General features: G+C 42.0%; 2 protein-coding genes across 6 annotated transcripts in view; one reads left to right on the top strand and one right to left on the bottom strand.

The window, feature by feature from the left end:
* HABP4 (hyaluronan binding protein 4) overlaps positions 1-13,368 on the top strand; it is a 35,077-nt gene extending 21,709 nt beyond the window's left edge. The window contains exons 6-8 of the mRNA XM_082401235.1: positions 7,179-7,350; positions 10,801-10,986; positions 12,785-13,368. Of these exons, the coding sequence (XP_082257361.1) occupies positions 7,179-7,350; positions 10,801-10,986; positions 12,785-12,841 (415 nt within the window). The 3' untranslated portion in view covers positions 12,842-13,368. The remainder of the gene's footprint in view (positions 1-7,178; positions 7,351-10,800; positions 10,987-12,784) is intronic.
* Positions 13,369-22,615: 9,247 nt separating this feature from the next.
* CDC14B (cell division cycle 14B) overlaps positions 22,616-26,289 on the bottom strand; it is a 105,439-nt gene continuing 101,765 nt past the window's right edge. For all 5 annotated transcript variants that reach the window (XM_082401203.1, XM_082401207.1, XM_082401200.1 and 2 more), the window contains one exon: positions 22,616-26,283. Coding sequence is in view for 3 of the 5 variants with exons in the window: in XM_082401207.1 (XP_082257333.1) it covers positions 26,247-26,283 (37 nt within the window). In the remaining 2 variants the exon portion in view is untranslated. The remainder of the gene's footprint in view (positions 26,284-26,289) is intronic.

Genomic DNA, 26,289 nt, shown 5'->3' with positions numbered 1-26,289 from the left:
ATGAACCACCACCAACCACCAAAGGCCGGTCTTCATCCAAAGAAGGTGATGTTGTGTATATGGTGGGATCAGAAGGGAGTCCTCTATTATGAACTCCTAACAGAAAACCAAACGATTAATTCCAACAAGTACTGCTCCCAGTTAGACCAACTGAAAGCTGCACTCAGTGAAAAGCGTCCAGAATTAGTCAACAGAAAACACGTAATCTTCCATCAGGATAACGCAAGACCACATGTTTCTTTGATGACCAGGCAAAAACTGTTACAGCTTGGCTGGGAAGTTCTGATTCATCTGCTGTATTCACCAGACATTGCACCTTCGGATTTCCATTTATTCTGGTCTTTACAACATTCTCTTAATGGAAAAAAATTCAATTCCCTGGAAGACTATAAAAGGCACCTGGAACAGTTCTTTGCTCAAAAAGATAAAAAGTTTTGGGAAGATGGAATTATGAAGTTGCCTGGAAAATGGCAGAAAGTAGTGGAACAAAAGCGTGAATACATTGTTCAATAAAGTTCTTGGGGAAAATGAAAAATGTGTCTTTTATTTTTACTTAAAATACCGAAGGCACTCTTTGGCCCACCTGATAAACCAAGAACTGTAAAGGTCTTTGAATTACTCAAAAGGGAATTGTTAAATTTAGAGTGATGGCAGTTATGTTGCTTTTATAACTGTTAGAAATATACTTGCATTAGTCCTTCCTGGAACTGAGAATTAGTTATATCTCTTCCTGTTGAATATCCAGTCTTTGCTAAAACGGCAGTAAAAACCACATTCAGAGCTGATTCAAATGGGAAATGGAATCTGCCTTACAGAACTGTCATAGAATGTGTTTTGTTTGTTTAGAGTGTGTTTTTTATAATTATTTTTGGTCAATAGGCAATGAAGTTAAGGAGCCTGTCCTTGGTGATTTTATACTGCTCCCAAAATGGCTTGTTGAAATAGCAGGTGATAAAGGAGAATGCATGGGGGCATCTGTAAGAACACCTCTGAATGAGGCGCATCTGAGTGAAGGGTGTCAGGCTGATCACTTTCATGGATGGAATCACTTGTGGCAGATGCTCTATTCTGAACTGCACTATTTGCTTTATTTTGAGTGTCTGTGTGGCTTCAGGGCTACATTTCTTACATGCCTTCTACTTTTTCTAGTTGTTTATGTTTAGATATATTTTTTAAGACAAACAAGCAAACAAAAAGTACTTCTTTTGTGGTCTTAACACAAAATCTGTTCTTATTGAACTTTTTGGAATTTATTAACTTCTATTAGGTTATCTTAGTTATGAAAGAATCCTCAAATTCATAGCATCCGGTTCCACGGATTTCTTAATTCTATCACAAGTAGGCTACAGAAACCCTCATGATTCCTTAATATTTCTTTATTTTTAGCTCTTTTTGTTAAAAGTTATAGAAAAAATGTATATAAAATAAGAATAGTATATTGAAACTCCAAGTAAGTTATTCAGCTAAACTGTTAGCAAATCATGGTCATTCTTGTTTCATATATTTCTCTACCCACTTCCTCTACCTCCAGGATATATTATATATTATCCAAAAATGTTTCAGAATGTTATATCTAAAAGACTTCCTTTAAAAAAACCATAACTGGAATATCATTATCCCATCTAAAACTTTTTAATAATTCCTTAATATCATTAAATATCTAGGCAGTTTGTCAGTTTCCCTGATTATCTCAAAATCCTTTTTTTTTTTTTTTTTTTTTAATTTTTATTTATTTATTTATTTATTTTTGACTGTGTTGGGTCTTCGTTTCTGTGCGAGGGCTTTCTCTAGTTTCGGCAAGCGGGGGCCACTCTTCATCGCGGTGCGCGGGCCTCTCACTATCGCGGCCTCTCTTGTTGCAGAGCACAGGCTCCAGACACGCAGGCTCAGTAGTTGTGGCTCACAGGCCTAGTTGCTCCGCAGCATGTGGGATCTTCCCAGACCAGGGCTCGAACCCATGCCCCCTGCATTGGCAGGCAGATTCTCAACCGCTGCGCCACCAGGGAAGCCCTCAAAATCCTTTTTTAAAACAACTTATTTGTTTGAATTAATATTGAAATATACATTTTAATTTCTATGTTTCTTACATCTCTTTTAAAAACAGCTTTATTGAGATACAATCCAAATCCAATAAACAGCACATATTTAGAAGGTACAGTTTTACAAGTTTGAAATCCATAAACAATCAAAATAATGAGCACATCTATCAACCCAAAAAGTTTCCTTGTGTCCCTTTGTAATCCCTCCATCCCACCCCTTTCCCCCAGGCAACCAGTGATCTACTTTTTTGTCATTAAAGATTAGTTTGCAATTGCTATAATTTTATATAAATGGAAGCATACAGCATGTATTCTTTTTGTATTCTTTTTTTGTCTATATTCTTTCACTGAGCACGAATATTTTAAGATTCATCCAGGTTGTTGAATGTATCAGTAGTTCCTTCCTATTTATTGTTGAGCAATATTCCATTGTACAGATAGACCACTATTTATCCATCTGCCTGATGATCATCATTTGGGTTGTTTCCAGTTTTTGCTATTATAAAGCTACTATGAACATTTCTGTGTGTGCCTTTCTGTAGATATACATTTTCATTTCTCCTGAGTGAAATGGCAGGTATTTATGTAACTTTTTTAGAAATTGCCAAACTCATTTTCAAAGTGGTTGTTCCAGTTTTTATAATTTTTAGGCATTAGAATAGGTGTATATCTCATTGTGGTTTTAATTTGCATTTTCCTAATGACTAATGATGTTAAGCCTCTTTTCACGGGTTATTTGCCATCTGTATGTCTTCTTTAATAGTCTGTTGAAATCATTTGCTCATTTTATAATTGGTTTGTTTTCTTATTACTGAGTTCTGAGAGTTCTTCATATATTCTGGATTCAAGTCCTCTATCAGATACATGATTTGCAAATATTTTCTCCAGATCTGTGGCCTGATTTTTTATTCTCTTGACAGTGTCATTTTTTTTTTAAATGATGACCCCCCATTTTCTTTTTTTTTTTAATATTTATTTATTTATTTTGGCTGTGCCAGGTCTTAGTTGCGGCACATGGGATCTTCATTGCAGCATGTGGGATCTTTAGTTGCAGCCTGCGGGCTTCTTAGTTGCAGCTTGCATGCTGGATCTAGTTCCCCGACCAGGGGTCAAACCCGTGCCCCCTCCATTGGGAGCGTGGAGTCTTACCCCCTGGACCACCCAGGAAGTCCCCTCTTGACAGTGTCTTTTGAAGAGCAGAAGTTTTTAATTTTGAAGAAGTTCAATTTATCAGTTCTTTCATTGATCATGATTTTGGTATGAAATCTTTTCCTAACCTAATACCACAAATGTTTTCTCCTATAAGTTTTATAATTTGGGGTTTTATATTTAGGTCTGTGATCCATTTTTAAAAATTAACATTTGGTCCATTTTTATATACAATGTGAGGTATGGATAGACGTTCCCTCCTTTTTTTTGCATATGCATATCAAGTTTTTCCAGCATACTGAAAAGCATTATTTGAAAATCAATCACCCATGTATGTGTGGGCCTATTTCTCTACAGTCTGTTCCATTGGTCTGCCAATATCAAACTATTTGGATTACCCTTAAGTCGCTTTTAATCTATGTGTCTTCTCTTTTTTTTTCCCTTGCAATTTATTTGTTGAAAAAGCTGGGTCATTTGTCCAAATAGTTTCTCAGAGTCAGAATTGTATTGATTGCATCCCTGTAAGCAGTGGTGTGCTGGTAAATATTTAACATCTGGTTCTCTGGGATGAAAAAGCCTGGATCTATTGCACTTGCTAGTTTCTGTGGTGTAAATATTGCTACCATGGCTGATTTAAAACTACCAAAGCAACATCATTGAACACAGAGTGGGGAAAAGATGTGCAGTAGTACATCGTTGCGTAGTATTTCCACTCTACACATAAAATAGAGATAAATAACTTCAAGTGCATAGGAAAAGGCAAAATGTAGTGATATAATTAGGGAACAATGAGTTGTGAGGATTTATTACCTTTGTTTTAACATTGTTAATTATGCGTTTCTATAATTTAATTTTTAACAACTGTATTTCACAGCCAACTCGGCAAAATTCCTGAAAATTTAACAATTGGCTGTTATGACTTGGTGCAAGCCAGTCCCAGCATGGCATTGTAGAGTAGTCCAACATGTTTCTCTGTTCTTCATATTTTTTTTAAAATTTCCTGAATATTAATAATGAGAGGCAGAGGTTTGATTAAATTCAGGTTCAACTTTTTGGCAAGATTGTTTCGTAGGTTATGGAAGGCTGCTGATTGTCATTGCCTTTATCCATTAATTCATTAGGGCTGCAAATTAGTGATAGTCTAATTCTATCATTCTTTCTTCAGTTAAGTAGCTGGGATGATCTGTAAAGAAAAGCTTACCTAGAACTAGTTGATTACACTGAGTGTAAGTTTGTTTAGGAAATGAAGGATGCATAAAAGGCATGTTTTACTTTTAATTTACTCATTTTCAGAATAATGAGCTGGTTCCCTCATATCCTTCAAAGGTGCCAGTGACTTTTTTTAAGTGTCATTGTGAACTTAGAGATTTAAACATATCTGATGTGTTTCAATCCACTGAGTTTTTATTCTTATTGGTGCTTAAACTGATCCATTTTTTGACTGAAGGGAGCCTCTTCAAGTTGATTCTTGATCCTTTTGACACACATTCAGTGGTCTTTGATAGCTTCCTTGCTTTCTGGTAAGACATGTTTCAGACTCATCATCTATACTTCACCCCTCATACTGAGTCATTTTTCCAGGGAGCCAGAGTCCTTTAATAGAATATGGTATTTAGAACCATATGATATCACTTATATGTGGAATCTAAAATATGACATAAATAAACTTATCTACGAAACAGAAACAGACTCACAGACATAGAGAACAGACTTGTGGTTGCCAAGGGGGAGTGGGTGTTGGGGAAGGATGGATTGGGAGTTTGGGATTAGCAGATACAAACTATTTTACATAGAACGGATAAACAACAAGGTCCTACTATTGTATAGCACAGGGAACTCTACTCAATATCCTGTAATAAACCATAATGGAAAAGAATATGAAAAAGAATGTATATCTATGTATAACTGAATCACTTTGCTGTACAGTATAAATCAACTGTACTTCAATAAAATAAATTTAAAAAAATATATAATATGGTATTTAGAGACCATAGTCTAGGCACTAGGGTTACTTACTGCTACTAGGTTCTTACCTGTTTCTAGGACATTTAAGTGAACAGAGCTGAGGAATACACACACACACACACACACACACACACACACACATACATTTTTAAGCTAAAATATATTATGAGTTCATTCAATATTTCCATTTGAAATTTAGGAGTACAAAACTTTTAGCTAAACTTTCTTAAGTTTGTTTCTGTTTTTCTTCCATGCTGAAAATCCCAGTTGTCAATAACATCATACTATTACTCATTTGCTGCACACACGGCAGTAACAAATAACATTACCAACACTACCTCCAATAATATGATTATTAAAAAGTTATATACAGAGAGATGAATAATTATAAATTTGGATTTAAAGGCACTTTAAATAGCTTTTTTCTGATGCTTTTATCACCAACTTGATAAACAATTAGGCTAATTTGATTAATTTTGCTTCCAAATTTAGAGATTGAATTTTAATTTAAATCTGTTTTATAATTATGTAAAATATTTAAATGTTTCCAAAGTATAATCTGTTAAAACATGATATTTTCCAAATAGCTGCTATCCCTGTTCTTTCCCTGGTTTATATTATGATTTTTTTTTAAAAAACCTATATGTATATATATTTGTATGTCTCCTTATTTCTTAGGTGAATGGTAACATACATACCACCTTGCTTTTTCATCAGTATATCCAGGAGGTGCTCCATAGCAATTTATGTATTTCTCATTCCTTTTTAGCTGCTTAATATTCATGTTTGATATCCATAATTTTTCCACCAAATTCCTCTCCAGATGATTTTGGGTTGTTTCCAGTATTTGGCATTACAAAATTTACTGTCTTTTTATATTTTTGCCAATGTATGTTTGGGATATGTTTTAATGTTAGTATTTTTCCAACATTTTATTATGAAAAATTTCAAACACAGCAAAGTTTAAAGAATTTTACAGTGAACACCTATACCCACCACCTAAAGTGATATAAAATTTATTTATTGTGAAATGTACAAAAATAAGTGTACATTCATTGTTTTGACAAATGCACATTTTTTAGTTGCATCATTTATTTTTTTGAGTTATGAGTCCTTTATGTATTCTAGATCTAAGTCTCTTATTAGATATATATATGATTTGCAAATATTTTCTCCCATTCTATGAGTTGTCTTTTCACTTTCTTGATGGTGTCCTTTTGCAGCACAAAAATTTTCAATTTTGGTGATGTCCAGTTTATTTACTTTTTCTTTTGTTGCTTGTGCTTTTGATGTCATATGTAAGAAACCATTGCTTAATCCAAGGTTTATGCCTCTGTTTTCTTCTAAGAGTTTTATACTTTTAGCTCTTACATTTATGGTGTGAGAAGTCCAACTTAATTCAAAGGAGAAAGAACAGTCTTTTCAACAAACGGGCCTGGGAAAACTAAATATCCAAGTGCAAAAGAATGGTCTTTGGCACACTGATCAAAAAAAATTAATTGCTCATAAATGTGAGGGCTTATTTCTGGACTCTGAATTCTATTCCATTGTTCTATATGTCTGTCTTCTGTTTTAAGAATTCATGAATTTAAGGAGGATATTTACAAAAGTATGTATTTGTGACCCATTGTTTATAACCTCTGTTCATGGTTTCCTTATATGTGTTTTGTCTCAGTTGCTTCTCCCATTTGTTTCTATAATTACCTATCTCATTTTGTGTGTAATGTCATAGGGGAAGGGAGTGCCTGGTGGTGAAGTGTAATATTGTCATTGAGATGGTGATGCTCCCATTTTTCAAAGACTGCTTTGAACACAGACAGGAAGTACCTTCAGTTGGCAATGGTGGCATAAAATGATGAAAATAAAATAAGGAAGCTTATGGTTCAAAGATTTTCTTACCTTATTTAAATTTAAGATACAGAACCATGAAAGTACGTTAAACTAATGGTTATGACTTTCTCTTTGAGAAAGTAGACATTTCAGACCTATCAAGAAATTATTCTTTATGATTATACTTCTTTATAGAGTTCCTGAGTTGGAGGTAGAAGAAGAAACTCAAGTTCAAGAGATGACCCTAGATGAGTGGAAAAATCTTCAAGAACAGACCAGACCAAAGCCTGAATTTAACATCCGGAAACCTGAGTCCACTGTCCCTTCCAAAGCAGTGGTGATACACAAGTCTAAATATAGAGATGATGTAAGCATGACGTTTTGTATCTAGAGGTAATCTTCACTGTTACCTTATTGGAAACGAAATGGGCTTTTCCACTTCTATTTTAAAAATGGAACATTAGTAGTTGACATTCTAGTTTCAACCTAAGAGTAATCAGAGATTATGTGTGCCTAATTTTACTGTATTTTTATTGTTTATTAAGAAAAAAAATTGAAAAAGAATTGACCCATTAATACTTAATCCAAAGCAGTTATAGTGACAGTGCACTTTCTGCTCCCTCCAGAACTGTGCAAAGACTGTGCACATGCTGTATGTTTTAGTTGCATTTCAATTTTGTGTCAGAAGAGAGGTACAGAATGTTTCCTGAATCCATTTCAGAGGATAACTACTCTGCATTTTCGTGATTAGATTACCTTCAGTTCTAATTCTTTTTTTTTTTTAAGTTTAAGTATAGTTGATTTACAATATTTTGTTAGCTTCAGGTGTATAGCAAAGTGATTCAGTGTTTTTTTTTTTCACAGTTCTAATTCTTTTTTTTTTTTTTTTTTTAAAGCACTTTTCTTTTTTTTTTTATAGCTACTTTATTTATTTATTTTATTTTATTTTTGGCTGTGTTGGGTCTTCGGTTCATGCGAGGGCTCTCTCCAGTTGAGGCAAGTGGGGGCCACTCTTCATCGCGGTGCAGGGACCGCTCTTCATCGCGGTGCGCGGGCCTTTCACCATCGCGGCCCCTCCCGTCGCGGGGCACAGGCTCCAGACGCGCAGGCTCAGTAGTTGTGGCTCACGGGCCCAGCTGCTCCGTGGCATGTGGGATCCTCCCAGACCAGGGCTCGAACCCGTGTCCCCTGCATTAGCAGGCAGACTCTTAACCACTGCGCCACCAGGGAAGCCCCCCACAGTTCTAATTCTTAATAAGAGCATTTAGTTGGAACTAGTTGATCATTTTTAACTGGTCAGGGTTGGGTGAAGCCTTTTTTGTGTTATTGCAGCAGCTTTGCTCCCTCTGCAGAAACTCACCAGAGGAGCCCTGAAGCACCTGGCAGCACAGTCAGGCACTGCTGCTGTGGCCAGCTATCCTGCTGGAACTGCTTGTGCGTTCCTCTGTCTTTTGTCGTCCTGATTTTACAAGGTTTATGTTCAGCTCTTCATTGGCGGCTTCAGCTTTGAAAATATCTTCCAGCACATATTGATAAGGCTGGTCAGAGAGTTATTTAATCACATTCTGTTTAAAGCTGCTGGACTTAAGGAAGGGTACACTGAAGCATTCTAATTTTAAAATTTAGAGTTTGTATCATTCAGTCACAGCTATTTATTTTGATACCAGTCTCTGTGTCGATGACGGTAGTGAGCACCCTTCCTGTCTGCTGGATATTCATTGATTTTCCATTTGAAACTCAGAGGTTTTGTACTATGTAGATTTGTCTGTGTTCCCATTTACACTTTGGTTAGTTACATTCTTTGAATGAATAGCTTCCCTAGGGGGTCATTTATGATACAGGATCCCCTCCTAACTCCTGTTTCAGTCAGTCCAAGCTCTTGGAGTCTAATAAGTTTTTAGCTGTTCCACTAGAAATGGCTTTTTGTACACATACAAGTGAGGCCTTTTTACAAGTCCATCAGGTAGTTGGGTTGTGTTTTTTTTCCTATCCATTTTCTTCTTTTTTGTTCTGGGGCACTGTAAATAAAGCTTTGCCTAAAACAATTGTGCTGTCAGGATTTGAAATGTGCAGCTGACATGTTAGGTAAAAATAGAAGCTGCTCTTCCTTAATCCACACCAGATTCATCCTCCCTGGCTCCAGAGAGAGGTCTCCTGGAATCTTTGAAGCAACTGTGTTAGCTGCTGAGTCATCGAGCTTAGTCTCAGTAAAGCACACATCTTTGGTACTTATTAATCTTATGGCATTGACGATTTTAGCCAGGAATTTTTCTTAAAGCAACAGAAGCCAAATCACTAGTCCCGGAAGTGATTGGTGTCACTTAGTTTGTTCTGAGTACCCTAAGAGACAAAAGCACTAGAATAACACCTCTTGTTTGCATGGAGCGCTGTTCTTTGCAAAGTTCAGACCAAACAGTAGCCTGTGAAGAGAGCTGGGACCTTAAAAAGCACCTTGGCCTGACTATTCGCTCACTCTGCTTCCATTGCAAGCTGTCCCTTCTTACTGGGAAGGCCGCCGTGTCTCTGCTGAGGCACACTGACAGCCAATTGTTTTCTAAACCAGGCCGTAGTTATCATTTTGCCTCTTATATTTTTTGTGTTTATCTTGTTGCCAGAGTGCCATTGTTCCTGAATTGTTCTTTCCTTCATCTTTTTAGCTTTGAGAGCCCATCTATCTAAGGCCTTTGCTTTATTTTAATCTGAAACTTTGAAGGGGACACAAGTGTTAAACGTGAAACCTGAAATGAACATATGGCCAAAAGGGATTGATGTGCTCAGGGAAATTTGATTCCATTTGCTGGACAAGCTGTAGGGATGTTTAACCTTACAGCACTTCAGAGATTCTCATCTACTATGACTGGCATATTTTGTGTAGGTTTATATTTTACTTAAAAGTGAGAGTTGTTCTTTGTTTCATTCATTGTTAGGAATTGAAGCCAAATCAAATTTGAAGGAGATTTATTTAATACAGTGTTCTTATAACAAGAGGTAGAACTTATTTGACCTCTTACAATAAAATGTACTTTCTCAAAGAAGTTGAACTAGAGCAGTTCTTCAAAAGCAGCTTGAGTTCTTTATGCAGCCTTGGTAGCAACCCTCAGATAAATCGTACTGTTGTTCTACCCTTTCCATATATTTTGAGTCAGAGTTGTTTATTGTATATCATCCAGTTTTTAACATATGGTATTTGTACAGCCAGCACCCATGTTGAAAGAAGTTTCTCCAACAAGCTCTATTCTAGGAAGGTGATTTTCCTTATTTATCGAAGTAGCATTTGTGAAGAAATAAAACAAAAGGCAGAAACTAAAAGTTTTCAATCTCAGCAAAATACACTTAGATATAAAACATTTAAATGATTACTGTTAGTCCTGTCAAATCTTACATCTTAACCTACTAAACTGATAGAAATTTGGTCTCACTTGAAGTAACGGTAAGGTCAAAAATGTTTGAATTAAGACTGTGAGACACTACTATATATAAAATGGACAACCTTGTAGCACAGGGAACTCTGTTCGATACTCTGTGATGACCCATATGGGAACAGAGTCTAAAAAATAGTGGATATATGTATACGTATAGCTGACTGACTTTGCTGTTACAGCAGAAACTAACACAGGATTGTAAGTCAACTGTAGTCCAGTTCAGAAGAAAGGACTGTGAGTATGAGAACGTGTGGCTGCAAAAATGTGCAGAACCCACCTGGCTGGAAGCGGAGCAGCAGCATCACCTTTCCCTGCCCAGAGAAGCCCGGCCCAGTGAGTGTCCATGGAGACGGCCGTGTGTATGTCCTGTGTTTGATGCTGTAACTGTGTTTCAGTTGGTAAAGGATGACTACGAGGATGATGCCCACGTTTTCCGGAAAGCGGCCAATGACATCACATCCCAGCTGGAGATTAATTTTGGTAACCTCCCCCGTCCCGGGCGTGGAGCCAGAGGTGGCACCCGGGGAGGCCGGGGAAGGATCAGAAGGGCAGAAAACTATGGACCCAGAGCAGAAGTGGTGGTAAGTGTTTATATTCTAAACCCTGGATGGTTTTCTGAAGTGAGAGGATGAAGATGCCCTGGGCCTACATAGTCTAATTTTGGAAGATCATCAGGTTCTGCCTCATCTAGATAGAGGAGGTTCTTCCCCCTCTGTCTAGTGTGGGTCTGATGTTGGAGTGTTTGGAGCGGTCATGTCAGCATGATGGACATCAGTTGGATACAGACCATTGTGTAGCCCTGGCCTCCAGGGTCTCCAGGGAAGTCCGATGTCTGCCATGAATGCACGTTCAGAGCTGGAGAAAAATTCACACATCTGCATCAGATAAGATCCCCAGGCTTGGGATTGAATTAGATCAACTGATGGTGGCTTGCCATGGTCTGATCATCTGCCCTGTGCCCTGATGCTTTCAGGGTAGACAAAATCCTTCCTACAGCTTCAAGGCCACCTTTTCGCTTCAAACCATTCTTCCCCACTCTTCAGCCAACACTGCTCTACTTCTAGAACAGACAAGCATGTTCCTTACCCCACGGGGCCTTTGCACCTGCTGGCCCTTCTCCCACCCCTTTGCCTGTTTACCTAGAATAGATCCTCCAACCTCCCTTCCTCAGAGGAGTCTTCCAGACCAGGTCAGAGTCCTTATTTTCTTTGAAGCACCATCTGCATTTGTAATTGTATTCTCGCTGGTGCAGTTGTTGATCAGTGTCTGCTGTCTCCAGGGGACATGATGGTTTCCCCAGTGCCTAGCACAATGTAAGCTGTAGTAGGTGCTTTGTAAATGTTTTTTGAACAAATACCTGTTTAGTGGGAGCTGGGCACAAGGCCCGGTGGCCAGCACAGGCCGCCGCGCAGTCCTTGTGACGGTGGAGCAGGAGCAGCCCCTTCTCTGTGGCTGGTCTTGGAAATGTTCCTTTTGCTGCCTGATTCCCTTACTCCAGGGAGCAGCCCCTGGGAGGAGAAACTAGTTTGTTATACTTAAACAAGAGCAAAAATACAACAGTGTTTTTTTCTGGGTACATTTGAGGCCATGTTGGAAAAAGGAACTATTCTGGGAATAGAAAATATACATCCACTCCTTTCCAATAGCAGAGCTCTGCCACCGCGGCACTTCGTGTGCAGTGTGGTGATCTGGTGCCTCGAACCTGCTGCCCACCTGGGCTCTTCCACCTCCTAACAGCCTTCACAGTCGCATTGTTTCGGGATCCTGTTCCTTTTGCTCATTCATTGAGGCTTATCTCTGGGAGAACCTTCTCTTCTAGAAAACATTACTTGACTGTGATGTGTACTTTGCCACCAAATTGCATTGGATTCCCTGACTGTGGGCCCCCATTCCCAGGCCATCTGTTACTGAAGTTACCAGTATGTTTCTCCCCCAACTTTGTGAGCTCCCCGAGGGCAGGACTGTCTTTAATCATCCTTATATCTCCATGTAGCAAACATTCCATCATATTTATTGGATGAAGGAAGCTCCAGATACAAAAAGGGTCACTCAGTAAGGATCTGTGGGAGGGAGGGCCGGGGGTGGCCAGCCATTCTGCAACAGGGATGGGAGCGGGTCAGAGGAGGGAGAGGCACCCTTCCATGTCCCCTCTTCGGGGTCTGTGCAGTACTTTGCTGCAGCTCAGAGCAGGGCCTCACTTAGGGTGACCCTGCCACTCTTCTCTTCCCACTGGGACCCTCTCTCCCTCAATGTTTGGGCCGCTACCCCTACCCCATTAGCTCCTCCCCTAAGGGAGAGTGGGCACCATGTTTCACATAGCTCTGCACCCAAGTGGGAATGGGTGAAGTGACAGTTGGTTTCAAAACTTTTCTTTTTCAGACACAAGACGTTGCTCCAAACCCAGATGACCCTGAAGATTTTCCTGCTCTGGCTTGAGAGAGCCCTATTTCCCTGGCAACTTAAAACAGCACTGGCATACCTATAAAGAGACTTTTCTTGCTGTGGGGAAAAGAGTCAGACCATAAGAACAATAGATGTTGCTTTTTCCCATGTAGTTTGAATTCATTGCACTTTTTTGGCCTGGGGGTGGTGTGGGAATAGGGATTTCTCCAGATGCTAGAGAGCAGCAGTTCTGGTCAGGGGTTAGTCTGGCACTTTCCCAAGAAGGTGGAGAATGGTGATTATTTTTTTATTTAAGGAATTCCAAATGTAGTTCAGAAATAATGTTTAAAATATGTACATAGAGATTGTATTGAATCTTCCACAAAAGCATGGAGAGTAAAGCAAGTTGTAAAATAGAATCTATTGAGACTACTTAGTAAGTTGTATAGATACCGGAAGGCTACGTCCTTCGGTATTAAAGGAAATACATATAACTTGGACCATTAATTTAAAGCGGTCACAGCCTAGTTTTCCGAGACCAAGAAATTAAAATACAGTTGTATTTACTATTTACTTGTAAATGTTATATTCTCCTGGAATTTTTTGGTTTTCATTTAACCAATAATTTTAAGTAGCTATCGTGCAGTCACTGGTTACCACTCTGTGGCAGAGAATTAGGGAAAGTATTGATTTTTTCATGGTGATCTAAACTACCTCGTGGTTTCTGCGTGTATGTACACACACATACACACACATGCTTAGTATAAATGTGCATATTTAGTGTTTGGGTGGTTTTTAGGATGAGTATTAAGTAAATGATTTTTTAAATAATGTTATTTAACCCACCAATCAAATGAAAAGGGGTGCAGGCAAGAGTATTGCAACTTAACACCACATGCTTTTCTCCCTCAGAGCTAGTGTCAGAATTCAACACCTGTGACAAAGGCCCTCTGTCCCTGTCCTGGGCAAGACTTACAAATAACTAATATTTATTGAACACCTATGTTTAGTTTTTCTCACTTGGCCCTTGCACCAGTTCGAGTTCCTATTTCTTGCCTTTGGAGAATTTTGGGGTTAGGGGCTTCCTCAGAGGTTCAATAACTCCCTGAGTCCCACCCTAACCAGCAGGGCTGAGACCTGGAGGCCCATGTTCTCTCAGCCCAGCTGCCTGCAGGGTGGTGCCCAGGGTGGCAGCCGGGGCAGAGGCAGCTGTAACAGCCGCTGGAAGCTGGGGTGACACTCTTCCCACTTTACTGAAGAAACTGGGTAACATTTGCTGGTTGTCACACAGTTAATATGCTTATGTGGGAATCTGAACCTTGGTCTCAGGATCTGTGCTTTTTTTTGCCTTGCTATACTAAGATGGCAGTTCTGAACTTGAACCCAAGTGTAAATAAAGGTTGGTATTCCCTCCTTTGTGTATAGAGAGCTGAATCCTTTTGGTGACACCCAGGTCAAGAGAGAAGAATGTGGGAAAAGGCCACAGTGGAAAGAGTCATTTCATATTTTGTTGAATAATCAGCACTGAACCCTTGGCCACGTTAAGCCAGTTAAGGACCTTCCCTGTGGTTGACAGCCTACTTTTGGATTCTTGTTATTAATCTGAGTACTAAGGTAGTCATTTTATTCCCTCTCCCCGGAAAAGACACAGTGAACGTGAGTACCTGACCTGAGAAGTCTTGTGAGAGTGAATGTCATGTTCAGCCATGATAACCCGCTGGTGCAGCGTGAAGATGTGTCACTACTCATCAGGCTTGAGCTGTCACATTAAGTCATTTTGCCTTGCCCTGGCTTTGAAGATTGGCAAAACAGAGATCCTTCTCAAGAAAATTCCCTTTAGTGTTGTGAATAACAATTGAAAAGCCCATTGTGCTGGATTTAATGTATTTGCAAACACTGCATCCTTCCCAAACACATTGAGGATTCCCGTACCACGGAGCAGTCTCGGGTCTTGTGGTCAGAAACTAAGTTTGGGGGAATAGGGGACGGTTTCTGAGCCTGCTCGAGGTCTTCATTTGCTCACCAGGACTACCTCTTGCCAATTTGGTGGGGCAGATGAATGTCAGGCTTTTGTCATGTGGTTGTCCACAGTCCGGCCCCAGAGAAGACAGAGCAGAAGCAAAGGGCAGGGGAAATCCATGATGTGCTGTAGGGAAACTCAGGAGGCAGGATTGTGTATTCGGACCTATATACAAGGCAGGGCCTTCCACATGACAGTGCCTTGCGAGACTCCTTTGAGGTGCTTGGGTGTAGACGTGTTGTTGTGAGGCAGGACACGTTTCTGGCTGGTAACCTTAATACTAAGCAAATTAACCCCATTAAAGAAAACTTGTGAGCCTAACAGACTCTCTTGGAAAGTGGGAGGTCAAGCATGTATTTTTTTTTTTAATTAATTAATTTATTTATTTATGGCTGTGTTGGGTCTTCGTTTCTGTGCGAGGGCTTTCTCTAGTTGTGGCAAGCGGGGGCCACTCTTCATCGCGGTGCGCGGACCTCCCACTATCGCGGCCTCTCTTGTTGCAGAGCACAGGCTCCAGACGCGCAGGCTCAGTAATTGTGGCTCACGGGCCCAGTTGCTCCGTGGCATGTGGGATCTCCCCAGACCAGGGCTCGAACCCGTGTCTCCTGCATTAGCAGGCAGATTCTCAACCACTGCGCCACCAGGGAAGCCCATCAAGCATGTTTGAATTCCAAGGGCAGGTGTGCCAGCCCCAGGCCTGACTTGGATCCCTTCTGATACGGGCGCTCACTGCCGGGGCTCCTGAAGCTGAGCTGGTCCCAGGACCTGCAGAGGGGGCAGCCTCATCAATAGGAGGAGGTGTGACCCCTGACAGGTTTTGGTACCCTGCTTCGACTGGATGAAAACCTAAGTCACACAGCTGACAGGGTCTGGGAAGAGGCGGACTCACTGCAGAAGCTGCTCCTGTCTGGGAACCTTGCAATGGATGGTTTGAACGTCTGGCCAGGCTACTTTGAAAAGTACATCCTTAGCCTAATGTTACTGATAAGCATTTGACATTTTCATCCCATGCAAGGCAGCCTCCTCAGAACCAGAGAAGCCGCAGCAAGCACCCCGTTTTCTAGTGCTGGTCTCTAGTTGAGGTCCTTTCCTTCTCTCTTCCCTCACTCCTCCATGCCAGCCCAGGGCATAGGTGTTTCACAGGTGAAGGCATTGTTTGTCCTTTGGAACCACACCATGTGTGGTGTTGGCAAGGCCTATGGAGCAGCAGGACCCGGGTCTCAGAAGCTGGGAAAGGGCAGCCCTCAAAGTAAAAACAACTGCCATCTTCTAAGCTATTCAGGAGACAGCTACGCTGCCCTCCCTCTCAGCAGAGCATGACCCAGCAGGACAAGCAGGGTTTCACTTTGAGAAAAAATCTGCCCACTTTCCTTTCATGGCTGCTGCTGCGGCCACCCTCAGCCTCCATGGGTATCACACTCTGTGAACACCTTCCAGGGTCCCGCCCTCCTCACCGCCACATGCTCCCGACATCGGCCTGAAGTCAGGTACTTGGGTTGCCGGCACCACTGCCGACAACGTGTCCCAAGTGTAAGGCTCTGCCTGGCTCTCTGTATTTATGTAGTAAGGAGAATGAGGAAGGAAAAAAGCAGAAAATAAAGAAACCTTTATTGTAAAATACAACACGGATAAAAGTGCAAAAACTTTTTTGTAACCACCACCTAAGTCAAGGAGCCAACTCCCCCAGAAGCCTGTCCATGCGACCATGCCCATCACAGCCTCCCCTCCTTCTGAAAGGAGCCAGTCTCCTGACTTAGAGGAAGCACTGCCCAAGGACGCACCCCTAACAATACGGTTCTGCCCTTTACCTGAATGTCCTTTAAGTCTGAAGGATCCCCCTCCACCCTTTTTGCAGAACCTGGGTAACTGGAGGAAACAAGCATTTCTTGAGTAACTGCTGTGTGCTGTCTTGTAATTGTCTCATCACTTTTCAGTCAGGGAACAGGAAGGGACATCCGTCTTCCTTGCTCCCTAGCTAGTATTTGGGCAGGGATGGGGTGAGAAGATGAAGCAGAAAGAAGATTCGGTCCCCAAGCTGTGTTCTTTCTACACACTTCTGAAATTTCCAGTTAATTGATTAGTCCCTCTGGCAAAGCTGCTAAGAGAGAGACAGGGAAAGGCCAGAGGACACATGTACTTCTGTGGGGGCCCGAAGGACCACATGGGGCTGTGTGCTGCCGTGCTTAGCCACTCCCTGTGGTGAGGTGGTGCTCAGGGCAATGCCACACTGTGACACGTTCTCCTGAAAACATTTGAAGTGCTCTTAGAAAGCTTTATTAGGTCTCCTGCACAGATGGAGATGCCAAGACTTGAGAGGCCACGAGACTAGGTTCAAGGCTGCCGGCAAGGCGCTGGTAGAGACAGGAGCAGAAGCTTGGCTCTCCCAGGGGCCTCATGGAGCCTGAGGTCCGAAGCACTCCAGGGGCCTCCGCTGGCCCAGGCGGCCTCTGCCCATCTCCTGCTGCTCTGGGAAAGCCTTTTCCTTGGCCATAGGTTTCCCATGACTCCAAGGCAATAGGACTTTCCCCAACCAAACCACAAAGGTTCTCTAACCCATCACAACTTTACCACGGGCAAAATTGGCCCCATAGTGTGGGGAGAGCACCAGCTGCCTTGTTTCTTTGCAAAATGTGGCCCCATTTCAGAAGACTGACTTGGGATCACAGTCATTTATAAGTTGAGAAACGCCTGTCATGAGAATGGAGTGGCATCAACTTACACATAAGTAAGTCCCTCAGGGGGCTCTGAGAGTTCTCAAATGTTCTCAGAAAATAGGAAAACTATTTTCTTGAGAACAGCCACCCTGCCAGAGGCATCGAGGATACCTCCAGAGAGGTGTGCACTGCCCAGCCCCAGGAGACCTCACTCACCTTGATGAACCACCCGCATAACTGTGCTGGTGGCTCTGGTCTGCACTTCACCCACCCGCTCAGATAGGAGCAGCATTAGAGCAACAGGGAGGAAAACTTAAAGTACGTGAGGTGAGTCCTACATTCTTGGCAATGCAAAATGATCAGAACCTACATGTTCTGGTGGTGAGGGAAAGTGAGAGTGGAAGTGAGTGGGGACGCCAGAGAAGTGTTCAATAAGAGGGAAAGGACGGTGGGTGGAAAGGAAGCAGGAGAAAGGCAGAGCCCAGGTGGCCCAGCGAAGGAAGTGGCAACCCAGGGTCCTGTGACCAGGGTGGAAAGACATCCTTCAGGGGTTTTCACCGAGGATCCTGAAGGCCCAGAAGTGTGCCTTGGGATGACTGGCGAATAGGCTCCTTCATGGCACACCTCTAGGGGGCACCCTTCACACTGCACCTGTGTGAACAGCACCTCTGGATGCTGTGATGCCATGGAGGGCCTGTCTATGAAGTCTTCAAAATTTTGCTTTTGGGGGGGCAAGAGGGACCAACTCCCATCAGATAGTCACAAGGACCTCTAATGTAAGAAAGGTCAAGGAATGCTGTCGACTTGGACTTGGGATTGCACCACTACCACAGAGGGTGCCAGCCTGGTCATGTCCCCGACCCGGTCATCCCCCCAGGTCACCTACAGGAAGTGCCAGCTCTGGCTTTGGGCTGAAATCTCCATACCCAGTGGAAGAACGAGGCAAAAACTCCTTTGCTGTGAACCTGAGGCATGGGCCTGAGGAAACAGGTTTAAGCAGTTTAAGCACCTTGAGAAAATCTCTGATGGTGAGCGCTGTGGTGTCCAGGAGAAACCTCTGGAGATCTAGTCCCCACGGATCCCGAGCCAGATTAAAAGTCGGTCTAGAAAGGTTACAGCCCAGGACATCCAACCATCGCTGGAAAAGGTGGGAGACAGACAGAGTTGTACTTACAACACCAGAACCTGTCTTAGGGGGTTACTGGGTATGGCAAGGACTAGTTTAATATGCTGGCTGGAGAAAAGACCCCAAGGTTCATCCTCTAAACTCCCTGGTTAACCGCAAGGCAAATCTGGGGCTGGCCAGAGAGAACGGCTCTGAACAGCAGGAGTGAGCTAGGGTGGCCACCAGCCATCATGCTCCCTGCCCTCACTCCTGTCCTGCCAATGACATGCCAATCACTGGTCTGCCTATGGTACTCCGTGTGTTGTCCAGCTGTCACAACAGACCCCTCACAGGGATGGAGACAACAGGATGGGCAACCTCCTCATGGCTGCTGCATTGATAAGCCAGGGCCAGGCAGGAAGGCCCCGCCTAAAATCTCAGGGTCCCCCAGTCTCATGAATACTCATGAGCCTTATACCCAGTATTAGCCTCTGCTGCCTCCTATATAAATGAAACCTTTTCTCCGACCCCTTCCTCTGCCAGCTGGGGCTTGGGCCAGAACAGAACAAGGAAGGAGAACAATATTCACTTCCCAAGAGCATCTGCTACTGTTTCTGTGACATCACAAGTAAAACTGTGAACCTAATCAGCGGTTCCCAACTGGAGGCAGCACTGCCTCCCGAAGGTGGCTGAAACTATGGTGGTGGTGGTGGGTAGGGGAAGTTGGATTACTCAACAGCTGGGACATGACTGGCATTTAGTAGGTTGGTGGGGGGTAGGTTTGCAAGGAATGCCAGACTGGCTGCATTCTCTGTGGAGTCCTACACAAGGAAGAACTGTCTGCCTGAAAAATCATCTTGCTTTACATAGGGAAGCAAACCCACGATGAAGAGAAACCACTGTCTTTCTCCAAGTAAAACGACGCACAAACCTCACTACCTCCCCCACTCTTTCTATTCCCACCCAAAGCCTCTCCTCACTTAACCTATGATATTTGGCCATTATAAGAATCAGAGGGGCCAAGGCCAGGCTCCCGACCCGCAGGAGGCCTCCTTACCTGGGCACCTCAGTGTGGATAGAGCACCCGTCATCCAGAAGCATGTCAAAGCCATGCAGACTTGCTAGCAAAGAAATGAGACACAGTTAGAGACAAGGCAAGGAGACCAGACATGCTTCAGGGGCAGCACAGAAGGATCTCCATTCCACATGGACTGGGCCAGTTTCCCCATTGAGGGAGCTGGGGTTATCTGGAGAGGAACCTGAAAGGGTTTCCCAGAGTCCATGTGCTCCTCCAATAAGCTGAGAAAATGGTGAGACTATATATAACATAGGGGCATATTATGCCAACCACTTAGAAGACAAAATGCCCCAAATCTTAATAATGGGGCAGCTAAAAGATAGGACTATATATAGCAGGGAGTGATGGTGACCATGACCCATGGCACTAGGGCCAGTGTCCTCCCGTTAATTAACCAGCTCAGCAGTGTCACAACAGCTGCTGATGGGGGACGGAGGGAGTACAGAGAACTGTATGTATCATAGTCCTTTTGAAGAGCATTAAGGCAATACTTTAATTTTTAAATTAAACATAATATATATAGCTCTTAGTATGTACCAGGTGCTTGTTCTAAGTAATTAACAAATATCAAATCATTTAATCCTCATACAACCATATTAGATATTGTCACTCTGGCCCAAATCACACAGCTAACAAGCAGCAGAGCAAAGGTTTACACCCAGTCTGGGTCCAGAATCCGTGTTCCAAACAATTATACCAAGCTCCTTTTCGATGCACTGTACATCGAAACCTTTAAAATTTTGCATATCCCTGACCTAGAAATGCCTTTTTAAAGAATTTATCCCAAGAAAATAAGCAGCACCACCCAGGAAGAATTTACATATGAGAATATTCAAGCAGTGGTATAAAGGTAAAAGGTTGGAAACTACCTACATGGGCAACAATGGGGAGAGAATGATTATTGAAGTCATGGCATATTGCAGAGAAGGTAAAAATCACATTTGTGGAGAATTCCTCCCACTACACGGCTTTCCAACGCACCCACAGCTGCACTTAAGACCCACGGGCAGAGGAAAAGCAAGCAGTGGAGGATGTTATGCTCCACGCTGGCACTGGGCCCCATACTATGCCACCATTGTGTACTTTGGTCTCTTTTAATCCAAACCCTACGCATTTACTAGTCCAATTTTACAGATGAACAAAGGGAGGGCCAAGAGGCAGATAAAGGATCCCCAAGGTCACAGAATAAGTGGCAGAGCTCATTTTAGAATGCACATTGCTGATTGCTCTTTCCATTATCAACTTGCTATTTAAATAAACTCATGCGGCCTCATGAAGGGGCCTTTTCTACTTAACTATGCCCGTGCTCTGCCTTGAACAAACCACTCACAAGAGACTCAGAAGTCAAAACAGTCTGACCTCTTTAAAAACGTACACCATTATACTTACATGGAATTATGCTACAGGTACCAAAAATAGTGGATACTGAGGGACCATAATCTGCTATCAAAAAATTGGTCTTTACCTAATTACCTAGAGAAAATTACCTTAAATGTATGAAAAAATTAATTTATTGAAAGCTGTGTGCCAAATGCTGTTTTAAGCACTTTCCAAATGCTGTATTATCTCATTTAATTCTCCTTGTAACTGTTAAGGTGGGAATTCTCTTTATTCCCGTTTTACTTGAGGAACAGAAGCAGAGGGATTTAGCAAATTGTCCACGTGGTAAATGAAAACTGGACAGTGGTCAACAACAGAGAAGGAGACCAAGAATCTACAGGGCCGGGGTCTCAGAGGCTGGTTGCCCACACTGCACAGTCCTGGAAGCCACAGCTGCTCCCACGAGAAACAGACACGCCCTATGGTTTCATCCAGAGCCTTGCAAGCCTCAGAGCCTTGCTGCCAAGCCTGCCCCTTTCACAGCTCTCATGTACCTTGAGTTGCTTGGCCCATGCCAACTGAGCTCCAGTGGGTCAGCAGGAGGGCACACGATTCAGCACGGGTCTCAGGGTAAACCATAGAGGGGCAGGCAGATGCTGCAGAGCCTGGAAATCGCTCTTTGCGAGTAGTGGTGTGCGGGAGGAGTTTGGATAGGGGTGAGAAGACAGATCCCTTTGCTTTGTACTTTGAAAACTCATATCCTAGCACAAATCAAAGCTAAGTTCCTTGGGGGAACTGGACAGCACTCCTTAACAGGACAGACTCCTACAACCTAGACACAACCTCTGCATGATGGTGTAGGCAGTTAGGTCTTTTAGGATTCCGCCCTGCAAGAGACCAAGAGGGAAGGCAGGTAATTAACACTGCGGATGGCGTCCTGGGTTATACATTGGGATGTGAAGTGCTCTAGCACTGGTCCTGCCCTTTACTCAGCACTTTAATCCTGACCTTGGCAGGCAAAATGAAGGGGCTAAGGTGTACATAACCTACAAGACTCTAAGGGCCTGACTTACTTGTGTCTTATCCTTAACAGTTTCCAGAAAAGTCAAACCTTTGCATGCCTGAGCTGGCTAGTGGGTGTGTGTGAATGAGTTCTTAGCAGGAGGCCCCTCACTTGCTTACTGTCTTATCCTGGGGAAGATGTTATGGACTAAACTGTATACCCCCAAATTCTTAAGTTGGAGCCCTTCCACCACTACCTCAGAATGTAACTAACTGTATCTGGGGGCACTGCCTTTAAAGAGGTAATTACGTTCAAATGAGGCCATTAGGATAGATCCTAATCCAACCTGACTCGTATTATAAGAAACGGAGGACAGACAGAGGGACACCAGGGACTGCAGGGCACAGAGAAAAGGCCAAGGAGAGAGGCATCAGAAGAAACCAACCCTGCTGACACCCTGATCTTGGATTTCCAGCCTCCAGAACTGTAAGAAAATTAATTTCTGTTGTTGAAGCCTCCCAGATCACAGTATTTTGGTATATAGCAGTCCTAGCAAACTAATACTACAGAGGGTTACATCCACTTTATACTTTAACCACTGCCTACCATGATTCAGAATGGTAAGTGAATAAAAAACTCAAAAGGCTCTTTGGTTAATACTTTTAATTACATGATTATAATTATACAATTTCCACTATTCAACATTTCATATAAAACCAGTTACAATACACAAATGTGACAATATGTATCAAACTATATAGATATGCAAAGTTTACATGCCATTATGAAGCTTTATCTTAAAAATACCTTCAGGAAAATAGACATTCATTCAACCAGTTCTCTCAGCTTTATAAAATATGATTAGAAATATACATTTTAATTAAAAAAAATCAAGACAATGATTGATCCAATACTGATTAATCAGTTACATTTTAAAAGTTTTAATAATCTATACATGAGTGCAGGTTAGATAAAAGTCTGCAAATCATTAATATAAAACTGCAGTAATATAATCAGATGAATACATCTGCTGACAGTTAATTCTACTGGGCAATTAAGGAGGTAATTTCCTACACAGATTAGGTGAACTGTCCAGTCAATTAAACACATCTGTAGTATTTCCACTTAGTGACATGGAGAATACTCAGATTTAGGAGAAAAGGAAGAGCAGCAGCTAGCCACACAAGGACAGTTTCGGTGGGAAAGAACTATGAAAGAATTAAAATATGTTTTTAAAGTTGTGATGAGCACTGCTTTCCAAAATGCAATAATCACTTTAAAAACCGTATGAAGAGAAGCAGCTCAGCCGCTTTCTGACAAACATCAAAGGAACGCAAGGCCCACTGGTCAAGCAAGGGAAGGGCTCCCGGAGCTCTTGGCATGACGCGGCCCAGAACACCCGATGGTCCAAACGGTTCACCCAAGGGGAGACACATCGCCTCATGAGAACACTTGGGGACTCCTTCAATCTTGTCGGGGCCCAAGAGGTAGAAATCACCCCTGTGAGAGGCGGAGGAGGGCAGGGAAGGAAGTGGGTGGGGGACAGGCTAAGAGGATCGAGTTCACAACAGAAAAATTCTGGAGACTAGAAGAGTGGCGGGCCGCTTAGATGCAGCTACATCTTGACAAGTAAGGCTGCTTGTTTTAGTGAGGCACTGCTCAGGATCCATCCCTCGTCACTGACAGGTTAGAGGGATTTCTAGTTTTTCTGTAGCATTACATAATGGAAGTCTGTCTATATGTCTAGGTACCCAGTTTGGCAGACACCCTTCTTTTGGACTGTCCCTAACTCTTGATGGTTTGAGTCCCCAGAAAGCTTCAAGGGCACCTAAAAATATTCATTTCTAATTTTAATTCCAATGGAAACTGTCTTGGTGTACTTTCAAAGTTATTTAAGGCTCTGAAGTTAAAGAAATCTCTCCATCTGACATGCCCTGTTTCATATTCCATAGCAACAAGATCTTCTATAACAAATTAAAAATGAGAATCTGAGAAGATTCTTGGGTATGTTAAAGTTTCAGTTGGGGGCCGGGGGAAGAGTCTACTTTTATTCACAGCAGGAAGAACTTTCCATCAATCAGATCCAGAGACTTCCTAGATTCTAGATGTCCCCAGTACATTTAACACTGTGCTATACAATCCATCTCAAGCACTATCCCAAATTGTGTGTTCCAAGGAATGCTTCTTTAACAAATGACTAGTTTGCTATGACTAATTTCAGTGAACCTGTCAAATACAAGGATTTTTAGAAAGAACCACAGTGACAGCAATTCTAGCTGGAAACTTGAGCAGCCACACAAAAAGGCAATTTGTAAAACAAAAAGTACATTGACGCCCAAGAGACACCAAATGGCTTATTCACTGTGAGGGTGACGGCACATTTACTTGTTCTGACCAGCAAGAACGGTTCAGATGGAAGTTTGATTTTCACAACTACCGGGATTATTTATGTGGAAGATGGCCTTTAAAAGTATAAAGGGAAGAAGAGTTGCCCTGAGAATTCAGTGTTTAATGCCTGGGCACAGCTTGAATATTTAGTATCATCTCCCAGACCAACACAGCAAACAGAAGGTTTCCCCTCCCACTCAAAGCTTAATGAAGAGCTGTCTTCCCTCAGGTAAGTAGGTCTTTGTATTTATGAACTTCCAGGGATAGAAAAGTACTGTTTTTCTGAGGTCTAGTCCTGATGTTTAAAAGCTGGCATGGCCCTCATGGTGCCCAATGAGGACGAGCTGCTTGTTTGGCCAAAACAATGGCATCTTCCATCTCCCCTCAAAACTAGGCAACCTTACAATTTACTCCAAGAGAGTAAATACCAAAATAGATCCACCGTCTTCTAATTACTTTCTGCATTAACAGACTTTAATCTGTTTATTCCAACCATTCCTTATTCTTCATATTTGTATTAAAAAGGCAGCTTTTTAAAAATGGAATTGCCTACTGACCTGATTCATTCATCTTATAACGTGAAGGCATTTTGCCTTTTAATATTGTATCATCTCCCCATTCTCCAAACTAGGACAGGCAAACACTGGTTAACAATAACTAAACCATTCACTTCTTATGGAAGTAACCAAGATGATTACAAATATTTTTTTCTTTTGGGTCCCATTTTTTTTTTTTTTTTAGCAGCAAATAAATTCTGTTTTGTGATTGTTTTACATTACAGACTCTGCTGTGTTTCTGTGGGGTTGAGGGGAGAAGGCACTCTGCAAAGAGTTATTAGTTGTATTCCCTAACCAAAGGCAACAGTGAGTTTCTTATTTACAAACAACTGAAATCCAGATACGAATAACTGTCACTGAAACCAAAGGGTGTGTGAATGGCCTTAGGTCATGCACATAACAAAAAAAATCCACAATGCTACAGAGAAAGACCCTAACAAAGTAACTTTTTTAAAAAGTCACCATTATTTGGGATCACTGTTTCCAGGGGAAACACCAACAGTGTGGGGTTTTTTTCCTGCATGGAAGGAAATATGATTTTAATTTGTATGACTGGGCAACCAAATAGTGGGCAGCCTTGGCATTCTTCAGTCTCGAAATGACAAAGGAATGACTTACAACCATCTTCCAACTCTGAAGCCAGTTTCTCCTCCTGAGTCTTCTAAAGCTACTATTAACATTCTCTTGAAAGCTTTAGGTTACCAAAGTACCGCAACATGCAACAGTCTTTAAATGTGGTTTTCACAGATTCTTGTTAATAAAGCACTCTTTGGTGGAAGACAAGCAGCTTGGGTACTTAACAGAGTTAACATTACAACAGTATTACAAATACTAAAGTGAAGATGATTAAACCAAATAGTATCAAATTACAGAAAGTACCATTTCAGTAATGCTTGTTTTATCTTTATAAATTTTGACACAGGGTGAACAGCAAATAAATAAGTAAAAAACCTCCATCAGACCCTCAATTCTTCTGAAGGCCAGCAGCTAAAATGATTGCCATCACAGGGACACACGTGCACCACACAGACTAGTCAGCTCTCCTGATAACAGAGGGCTTTGATATTTACACCTGAGACTAATTTACAACAGCTTTTTTGTTAAAGACATTTCTATAGAAGGAGAGTTGGGCCCTCTTCAAGTCATTCACTTGTACCCGAACTCATGTAGTTATTTAAGTTCCAGTGGACATTTTCTTCATTGAATGAACTTCTTAGGTGGAAAGCAGCTAAGGCTTTTGCAATTCTGTTTTGTTTCCAAATAAATCGTGCTAAAGTCCTGTTGTAGTTTTCTGTTCCTAGAGTCTTCCTTCAGTTCTGGTCACAGGTTTTTACTTAACGCAAGACTGTTTTAGTCCTTGAAATGGAGGGACTACAG

Source organism: Balaenoptera borealis (assembly GCF_965194805.1).
Source record: "Balaenoptera borealis genome assembly, chromosome: 8".
Lineage (NCBI taxonomy): Eukaryota > Metazoa > Chordata > Mammalia > Artiodactyla > Balaenopteridae > Balaenoptera > Balaenoptera borealis.
The sequence above is the reverse complement of the archived record's forward strand: the minus strand, read 5'-3'. Positions and strand labels throughout refer to the sequence as shown.